General features: G+C 48.7%; 1 protein-coding gene across 5 annotated transcripts in view; it reads right to left on the bottom strand.

The window, feature by feature from the left end:
• Positions 1–10174, bottom strand: part of SLC24A3 (solute carrier family 24 member 3) — a 269195-nt gene extending 259021 nt beyond the window's left edge. For 3 of the 5 annotated variants that reach the window (XM_084850757.1, XM_084850755.1, XM_084850753.1), the window contains exon 1: positions 9227–10174. In XM_084850757.1, the coding sequence (XP_084706883.1) occupies positions 9227–9377 (151 nt within the window). In that variant the 5' untranslated portion in view covers positions 9378–10174. The remainder of the gene's footprint in view (positions 1–9226) is intronic. The other 2 variants (XM_084850756.1, XM_084850754.1) reach the window with 1 other exon arrangement.
• Positions 10175–10623: the final 449 nt, after the last annotated feature.

Here is a 10623-nt window from a genome sequence, read left to right on the forward strand (position 1 = left end):
GGATGACACGCAGCTCTACCTCTTGTTCAAATCTTCACCAAGGTTGGCCGTAGAATCCCTGTACAAATGTCTGGAGACAGTGAGTGGCTGGATGGGGAGGAATAAGCTGAAGCTGAACCCTGACAAGACCGAGGTACTTTTGGTGAGAGACAAGAGGAGGCTGGGGGATGTTGACCTGGTGTTGAATGGGGTACGGCTACCCTTGAAAGACCAGGTCCGCAGCCTGGGGGTCATTTTGGACTCCCAGCTGTCCATGGAGGCTCAGGTGTCAGCTGTGAGCCGGACAGCGCTGTGTCAACTCCATCTGATACGGCGGCTGCGCCCCTTCCTTCCCGACCATCTGCTCCCATCAGTAGTACATGCCCTGGTCTCCTCTCGTTTAGACTACTGTAATGCGCTCTAAGTGGGGTTACCCTTGAAGATGGTTCAGAAGCTGCAGCTGGTACAGAACATGGCGGCTCACCTGATTAAAAGCAGCTGCCGGCGAGATCACATCACTCCAGTGCTGAAGGAGTTGCACTGGTTACCAGTTGTTTTCCAGGCCAAATTCAAGGTGTTGGTTTTGATCTTTAAAACCCTATATGGTTCCGGCCCAGCCTATCTTAAGGAGCGCCTCCAGCAACACCAGACAGACTGCTTAACAAGATCAGCCTCGGATAGCCTTCTCTCTGTCCCATCAGCCAGGACAGCTAGACTGGTGGGGACGAGGGAGAGGGCCTTTTCTGTGGTGGCCCCCACTCTGTGGAACTCCCTCCCTAGGGAACTCCGCCATGCCCCCTCTTTAATGAGCTTCCGTCGTGCATTAAAAACGTGGTTGTTCAGGCAGGCATTTGGGATGGGTTAGGGTATTTTAGAAAATGTTTTTACTATAGAATTTTATTGTTTGAAACTGTTTTATTGTATGCTGTACATCGCCCAGAGTGGCTGGGTGACCAGCCAGATGGGCAATTAATAAATTTAATAATAAATAAATAAATAAATAAATAAAATAGTCATGGGCAGCATGGGAGGAGAGTACACTTCCTGCCCGGACCGTAGGATCATCCTCAGAAGTCCTTCTCCTGGTGCCCCTGCTGAATGAGGTGAGGTGGGTAGCTACTAAAGAGAGGGCCTTTTCAGTGGTGGCACCTCGGTTGTGGAATGACCTCCCTGGAGAGACTCACCTGGTGGCTATGCTGTGGTCTTTTCAGCACCAGGTGAAGAACTTTTTTATTTTTCCAGGCTTTTTAGCCCTTCAGTTAAAAAAAATTGCATTAGCATGTTTTTAGGCCTTTGCACTGCTACTGGCATTTATCTTGGTTTTTACTTTGGTTTCATTCTGTTTTAAACTTATGGGTTTTATATTGTGTTTTACTATGTTATTGTATTTCATAGTTTTAAGTTTGTTTTGTGGACCACCCAGAGCACTTCAGCTAATGAGTAGTATAAAAATGTAATAAATATATAACAAGTAATAAATAAATTGTGCCATATCCTATACTCCTTCAATCCACAGCCACACTCCCATTGAGAACATAGCTTTCCACCAGTCCCAGACCTGGTGCAAGAAATTTCCTTCCCAATGTCTTTATCTTGACCACTTTAGGCATTTTATGGGAATGTGGAATACAAAATTTTTAAGTGAATTAAATAAAATATAATGTATTGCACTCTACACTCTATGTGTATGTGTTTTGTCAAAGTCCCTTAGGGTGCCCACTGCAAAAGATTTAAATCCCTTGTATACTATTCTACTAGTACCGAATACAAACAAATCAAAACCATTCAGCCAAACAACATTGGTGTAATACTATTTTATTTTGACTCCCAAAATGCCATAACACACTGACAGTACCAAGTCCTCAAGATGTATGTGTGCCCAAATATATCTTTTTCCTTAAAAAATTGTAAAAAGAAACTTTGCAAAACTATAAAATGAACAAAAACATAGTGACTGACTGTTCAGACAACAAGAATTCAAACTTCTTGCTGTTATTTTTTACAATAATTGAAATCCTGTGATTTATTATTTATTCGTTTATTACATTTCTATATTGCCCAACAGCCAAAGCTCTCAGGACGGTTCACAGCAATTATTATAAAACCGTACAATGAATTATCAGAACCATTCATGTAGCAAAGTGCAAATATTAGATTTTAGAAAAGTTGATTTTGACAGACGCAAGAGAGTTGGCACAGCAAGGGGGACCCACACCTTTTTTTAAAATCAGCCCTTAGAATCGACGGTATACTTACCGAATGCACAGATGACATAAATTGGGAGACAATGCAAGCTTCATGTGAGAGGAGCTAAAACTTCAGAACATGTAATAAAAGAAATATCTTTACAGACAACAAACAAAATGAGAGACACTGTGGGGTAACAGATAGATTGCTGGAAAGTAGACTATAGAGCCCTGGGTTCAAATCTCCACCTAGCCATAAAGATAACTGGGTAGCCCTGGGCAAGTCTCCGCCTCTCAGCAAACCCACTGCACAGGGTTGCTATGAGAACAAAATGGGAATTAATCCCACATACAGTCCCCTGAACTCCCTGGAGGAAGGGTGCAATACAAATGTTCCAGTTAGATAATAAGAAGAGAGTCAGCAAATCAAATGCACAACAATGAAAACAGGAAGGACTGATGAGACAGCAGCACTTTGAAGAATGATTCAGGAGTGACACTGAACAACGCAGTGAGTACGAGTCAGCAGTGTGATGCTGTAGTCCAATTGGGCAACACAGGACATATTAACAGGAGCACCATCATACGACTCAGGAAATTAACAGGACTACTTGCTTCAGAACTAACAAGGGCATGGAGGAAATCATTTGCCTAAAGTCACACTCAAAAGTGCCTTCCCAGGCAAAATAGCTGCACCAAAAGCATTTCAGTGATATTTCTCGAAGGGATTCTCCCTAAGATACAATTTAGCGACAACCTAGGAGTACGCGGGCTACGTTTTTGAGGAACTTCAAAGGAAGCCAAAAGCATTTTAAAGACGTATGGTAGACATTTGGAGGAAGGGTTGTTCATATCCCCAGAATATAACCTTCAACCCATGAATTTGCCCTCTCCACTCCTTATGTGTGTGAAGGGGGCTTCACAGCTGCCTGTCCCCCTCCCAAAGTGCATACGGCTTCCTCCACCTCCAGGTAAGCTTGGACATCTGCAGGGGTAAACCACATGCACATAGAGGTCTATGTGCAGAGGCTTTTCTGGGAGCTGGAATCAGGGCTCCAGCTCCTGCAGAAGTAGAGCTCTATGCAGCCTTTCCCCTGCAGACATTCATGTCTAACACATGGACATCTGTGGTGTGGGCAGGCCCAGTTGGCCCTTTGATGATATGACACTCCCCTCTTCACATGTATAACAGGTGAAGAAGGCTCTAAGTTAATGACGAATCCAGGAGTCACTTCCAATACAGTTGTTCCTGCTAGGACTATGCCAATTTTTCTTGAACTTTTTCAGCTTGCCCTCTACTAAGCTTATTCTCTCTCCCCTCCCCACCACCCCAAAACCCAGTACCAGCCATCTCTTCCACAGCACAGCAAGCAGGAATCCTTGCATGCAATTGTGTGCATGCAGCAGGTCCAAAGTTCTGTGGATTGGGGCCCTCATCGAACACTAGTGCTAGAAAGGGAAATGACTGGTATGGGAAGGATCCGCTTGCCTAATGATCCTGCCCTCCCTTGGAACTTCCCCTGCAGGAATTACACTCCCCCAAGAGCGGCCCGCCACAGTTTGAGAACCACATCAGTGGGCACCTTCTGCATTTTTCCTGAGTTATCTTGATTTGAGATTCAGGAAGCCAACTCTCAGAACTTAAAATCCTCATGGAAGACCTGAGCCTTAGAAACTAAGGTTTCACAAAAGTATAGCAACAGGAGTTTTTCCCCAAACTCCCAAGCCCCATAGCACAATGGATAAAAAAAACCCTAAAACTAACAAGACTATGGTCAAAATTCTCACCTAACCCTGTTTCATCTCTAAAACCTTTTTGACATCAAAATAAGAAAACTATAGGGAGCCAGTACATGGGAGATCCACCTTACAGATGAGAGAGAACACTGCCCTGCATAGCTGGCTGGAGATGGACTGATTTCTTCCTGATCTAGAAACTGCTTTGAAGTGCTGCTGCATACTACTCAGTAGCTATCCCCAACGGTACGTAGCTGCAATTCAGGGATTGTAGAGAAAATAACAGAGAGAAAGAGAATGTATTTTCACTTCTTCCAAAAAGACAGTCTTTTACACAGGTACACGTGATTTATAACCATGACTGTACCCCTGACTTTTCTGATTCTTCTCTCAGGTTGGAGGGCACTTGTAAATTGATTTGAGAGGAGAAAAGGAACAATGTAGCCAAAAACATCAAGGAAATCCAGTGGAACGTAAGCATTTTGGGTCCCATTTATGGCAATGAGAGAACTAAGCACGTGTTTAAACTTCTCCAACAAAATTCAATGAAACAAGTTTGGACCATGGCCCTATTCATTAAAGAAGGATGGGCTGTATATCCAAAACAGAAAGGATGGTCCTGAACACATTTTTGACAAAGAAATAGATAACGCAAGTGGAGATCCACAATATTTGCAAGTGTGGTTTTGGTCTGTGTCCATTCCACACAATACTTTCTCACAAATCCTCCATTCATCTCTACACAAATACACATTTACAACAGTGGTGGGAAGAAGTAGATCAAGATCTACTGGTAAATCTCTGGGTGATTTACAGTAGATCAGCAAGGGTCTCTTAACTCCCAGCTGTTTAACAATAGCAATTTCTATATCTAAATTAGATAGAACCCTTGATCTGTAGTAACATCTAGATCTGTATTTCTGTATGCAGGTTTATCCCAGTATGTGGCTCACGGAGTTCAGGTCAGATGGATCTAGGTAACTGGGTCTTCCCCTCAGCCACCATTTTGCATCCAACCCCAGCTGATGGATCTAGTCAGCCCTCCCGATTTGCACCATTCACGTGCTGTACTCATATGCTCACACTACTCACATATGCTATTTATGTTGCACTCTCATACACTCACATTCACACACAAAATCTAATAGCTAACCCAAACTCTGGTAGTATTGCCTAATCCTTTCTTTGCTGCACTCCTTTGAACCAAGGATGCATAGCTTCATCAGTCCGTAGTTCCAGTTCCCTGACAGTTTTTAACACATTTAAGCAGTTGAGATGTTCATAAACATTCTATAACACCTTAGTATCTGAGCCATTGGCTTGACAAGGCTCATTATAAGCTAGAGCTCTTATCATCAATAACTACAAAAGTTTCAAACCAAGAAAGCTAGAGTTGACCTTTTCTTTGTTCTTGTGTTGCATTTATTTGCTTTGGGAGTCAGTTAGCAAAACCACACAATTTCTTCAAATATATGTTTTCTGTAGTGTAATCTGATACCCCATTTGCCTCTCTATGACCAAGTTAATATCTCAAAAGATGATACAAATCTAGTTTTGGCTTCAGAACAAGTATATAGACATCACATTTATTCTTATACAATCCTTTCAGGTCCTTGTTCTCCATAAATATTTTATTCAGTCTTTACCTTGTAAATCTTTTCAACAATCCTGTGAATCCATTTAATTCTCATTCTGAACAGAGCACATTACAATGACTTTTACCATATGGTAGCCATTTGTCATCATTATAGGGAGGAAGAACTGGTTGCCTGTAGCATCCTGCCATGCAGTGGGGTATTTTCCACCATGTCTCCCCCGCCTTCCGCAGATTTCAGAAGAGTTTTACATGCACAATAAGAATGATCTTACTGTGATTCATGCAACCAGTTTTTCATGAGGATAAATGTGGTCCCTGGGAAACCAACAGATGATTTCCCAGGGACCTGCCAACTCCCAGAGCCTAAATCAGTTCGGCCCTCCACATGCTGGGGCCAAGAGGAGTTGGCCTCGCCCTAGTGAGGACAGCTGCTACTGACACCCCACTAATAACCTGCCTGGGCTGCTCTGTGAGAACAAACGTAGGATGGGATTTGAATGCTGGTGTCATCACAGTCCACTGGGTCCTGTTTAGCTGGAACAGAGAGTGACAGTGTTGGACGGGAGAGGTTTTAGCACCTCTTCTCTTGCATGATTCTTTTAGTGTTAAAGTCAGACCCGTCTCCCACTTCATATGTGAACAGGGCTGGCACGGAGGGCACCCCGATTACTAGAACAGCCTGAAGGGGAGACATCTTGGCCCCTGACCATCAACGCTTGGGGTGTGAAGCTTCCCTCAGCACAAAGGCCAGCATTCCAGCCCGGGGTAAGTTAAGCTGCATGCGGGTACAAACACTGGGCTGTGGGGGTCTGTTGCTGCTCCAAGCTTGGATTGAGAGGAGGAGAAGTAGCCAAGAACTTGCAGTAAGCTTCATTGACTGGTATTAACTATGGGGGGTTCAGACAGCCCTGCCCTGTATTCCAGTAAAATGTGACTCTAGCCCACCCCCACTGCACCTGGCAACCCTGTCATCGTCGTCCCTCCCACCATATTTAGTGCACACGACAAGGGGCTCCATGCATGTAGTGGGGTGTGCGGTTGCCAGGCATGTTGGTGATGTGGGGGCAGGGCTAGCCCACCCCACCCCATTCACATGTTCCTTGAATGTGCACGCATGCGCACGTGTGTCTGAATCCCCTTGTATAAATCTATACTGAGTGCACGCATTACCCAATTATATTACTGCAGCAATGATTTGCACAGTTGTATCTTTAACTTTACTTTTCCAGGTTTTAAGGGCAAATATTATTCCCATGTCAGGATTTTAGGAGATTGCATTTTCATGTTTTATATGTTTTATGGCTGTGACCTGAAAGAAGAATCAAGAGGCGACTGAATTAAGTTTCATTCCCCCAGCCATCAAATTGGTATGCTGAGCTTATCCCTATTTCTAAAAAAAACCCCTCTAGCATATGCTCAGAACCGCTCCATTGTATTCCACTGAAACACAAAGATATTGAACTGTGTCAAACAGTTCACTTTTCCAAAGTGCTGGGCTATGTGACTCAGAGACTCACTGTATGAAAAAACAGACAATAAGTGAATTCAGAGGGATTTCCCTTTGTCCAAAGGTAAGTGATGCATTGTAAACAGCCTTCCCCTTCACAAAATCCAACAGCATAGAAGGGATTACAAAAGAAATCTAATGAGCAGCCTTTCCACGAGAGTTATGCAACTGAAGCTAAACAGAACTCAGTGATCTGTACAGCTCCTGAAAATGCTCATCTGCTGCCACAATGCTGCCCTGAACAAGACTGTATCCCACAGTCTTCTACAGAGAAGCACCAGCGCACTCCTGAAACTGGCTGGTTGTGGCAACATATGGAAGGAAAGAGCATGATTCTAAGGAACTTCAAATCTGATAAAGTGGAGAAAGAATTGTTATAACAAGCAATGTCCTGGCATAGTGGCTGAACAATGGATGTTACTGGGACAAATCTCTTATTATTACAAGATGGCCGAAATCACCACATCTAAAAACGAAGGCTGTTGCCTGACTAAAAAAAGCTTAAGACTCAATCCTATTCGTATTTTAATAGAAAAAAATCATATTTTTTGCCATCTAAGCATGCACAGGATTGCATCCTTAGATGATTAATCATATTAGTTTCAACCAATTAATAAATTAAATTTGCATAAATCTGTATTTGCACAAAGTTTTGAAAAAAAACTAACATGCTTTCTAGATCAGGCTATTCACAAGTCCTGCCACTGAATGTGCCCAAGATTATTATGCTGTAGCCTTACGGACTGCTCAGAAATGCCCAAAATAGTACGTTGCCTTGATGGAGTCGTGAGCCATCTTTTGTCTTGTCAAGCTGAGTCTTCCAAGAGATGTAGTGAGTACCAGCACTGGCACATGACTGAGCTCCAAACTTCCATAGCTCTTCTCCGTTCTTGCCCAACTTGGGGGGGAAATGGCAGGTGCCAACTTAGACGGAGAGAGAAAGGGAATACCTCCTCAGTACTTCTTGGAAGCCCTTTAATCAAGTAATTGATTTGATTAATAAATTAACAACACAATCCTACAACGTTTACTTAGAAATAAGTCTCATTGAGTTCAGTGGTGCTTACTCCCAGGTAAGTGGATATAGGATTGCTGTCTAAGTGTCTGGATTCTTGTTTAAACGGTGATATATGCAGGTTGGCCACTAAAATTGCAAGTCTCCTGCCCTTTCTGTATACTATGTTTTTATTATTATCTCTGTCATCTCAAGGAAATTCAAGAATGTGGAGAGAGCGAAAAAAGCAGTGTGGAAAGGCACCTATGGACCTGACAGAACTGGCCCAAGACACTTCTGTGTATGAGGTGGAGCCGCCAAATGGCTCTCCCCTCCCACTGATTATCATTAAGATGGGGCACAGCCCGCTGGGATTATCCGGCAGAAGCCTCACTGAGATGAATAAATGGGGCCGAGAGCAAGCGCACTACTGCTGCACAGCTGCCACTCCTTTCCATGGGGAAAATACAGACGAGAACTCCTGCGGGAGAAATCGGCCCCACACGGGCCCCATCTGCCTGCCTCCCCATGTGAGATTCTTCACGGTGCCCCATCGCCGCCCTGAAGCGGCGGCTTCCCTATGTCAGGTTGTCCGAACAACTTGGTCGGCTCCAGGAGAAGGCTGACCCCGGCTGACGGCTGCCCACTGCACCAGCCCAATTCACAGCCGTCGCAGGAACTGGGGCCACGCAGTGGGACCTGACAGGCAAGGCGGCCAGAGGACGAAGACGGGCAGGGACTCGGCGCCGAGCCTTGGGAAACGGACGGCTTCGTCCCCAGCGGGGGAGCCCGGGCCTCCGGACAACGCCGCCTTCGTTCGAAAGCCCCATGCGTGGCGGGATCTCAGCAGGCGCCCGAGCGCAGCACTCCCGCGCAGCACGCCAGGGCCGGCGGAGGCGCGTCTCGGGTGGAGGGGGCGCGGCGTGCGAGGCCGGGGACGCGACTCCAGGGGGAGCCGCCAAGCAAGGCAGCGCGCCGGCGTCGCGCGTGGGCCCCACCGCGCCCTCTCCCGGGTCTGGCCGAAGGACTCTCCGCCGCCGCCGTCCCCCGGAGGATCGCTGCCCCCCGGCGAGCCGCGGCTGGCCTCTCCGAGCGCTGCAGCGCTCCGCTTCGCCGCGGCCGGGCTTCCCGGGGGACCTTCCTCCGTCTCCGGCTGGCCGCGGAGCCCGCTTCCCCGTCTCTCTCCCCGCCTCCCCGGCATGTTCACCCGCCGCGATCGTACTCACCGGCGGCGGCGGCGTCTGTGCGGCCAGCCCGCTGGCCGGCCAGGGCGCACACGAGCAGCAGGAGCAGCAGCAGCGAGGCCAGGACGCACAGCCGGCCCAGGAGCAGCTCCTTCCTCCGCCGACGAGCCTGGCCCCGGCTCGGCGGCAGCATCTCCGCGGACGCGCGGCCGGAGACGGAGCCCCGAGGAGGAGGGGCGCGAGCAAGAGCCCGAGCGAGCGCCAGCTCCCTGGGCAAGCGCGCCGATCCGCCCTGCCTGGCCGCGAGGAGCGCACTGCAGCCTCGCCTCGCCGCGCCTCGCCTCGCTCGCCGCTCACTCGGCGCCGCCTGAAAGCGCCGCTGCCTGGAGGGCGCGCGGCGGCGCGGCGGGGGCGAGGCGCTGCGCCATGGGCAGGGCTCCCTGGCTGGCTGGCCGGCCGGCCGGCTGCTGCTCCGCGGCGGCGACTGCGGCTTCGCGCTCCGGCCGGCCCGGCAGCGGCGAAGAGCGTGAACCGGGAGCCCCGCTCTCCGGCGGCTCCGCCCCCTCCTCGCGGCCGGGCGGGGGGCGTTCGGCGGGGCTGCCCCGGCCACCGCCGCCGCTCGCGGACCCCGCAGTCAGCGCTGCGGAGCCGACGGTCGGGCTGACGGACAGCCAGGAAGCCCCTTTTGCCGCCGCGCGATGGTCTGCCTCGCTCCCCCGATGGGCCGGCCTAGGAAGGTTCGCCGTGCGGCGGCGCCCTTCCTCTGCCTACGCAGAGCTTTGGAGGACCCCACGTTCTTTCTACCCCCACCGTCACACACACACACCCCCCCATGTGTGCCGAGGCTTAGCCCCGGCATCTGCTGCATTTCAGATTGCGAAGCAGAGTATCGCCGAACACGTCCAGAGTACTTCCCCCTGGCCGGTGTGGAGGGCCCCTGCCTGGTGCATGGCTTGTTCCCCCGCCACTTGGCTGGACGCGGGAAGTCAACTGACTTCGAAAACTGTTGCGTTTGTGAAGTGCAAGTGGGTGGGGAGATCAGTGATGGCTCGTTCATACATGGGAATCATCCCTTGATGTTGCCGTCGTCAAGCGACGAATTGCATGTGTGAACCAGCCCTAAGATACCAAATCCGGCCATGACAACAGTTGTGCTAAAGGTGGCTCCCAGGCAAAGAAGAGCTGAACTCCATTTAGAAACTGCACTGAGGAGAGAGTGCTAATTTTAAAAGGGAAGATATTCTGCACTTCAAAGTGGCGCTCATTCAACTGCACAAGCAAGGCAAGTAGAGCCCGTGATTTAAGAGGTATGCCCCAGGATCCTTTGCAATGGCACAGAGGATGGGGGGCAGGGGACACAAGGCCCCTATTGCACACAGAACTGAGAACGGGGGGGGGGGGGCGCCTCAGAGATCATGTGACGTGACCAAGGCAGTCAA

Source organism: Heloderma suspectum, chromosome 4, assembly GCF_057233095.1.
Source record: "Heloderma suspectum isolate Gila_16-S chromosome 4, 16-S_ref, whole genome shotgun sequence".
NCBI classification, from domain to species: Eukaryota; Metazoa; Chordata; class Lepidosauria; order Squamata; family Helodermatidae; genus Heloderma; species Heloderma suspectum.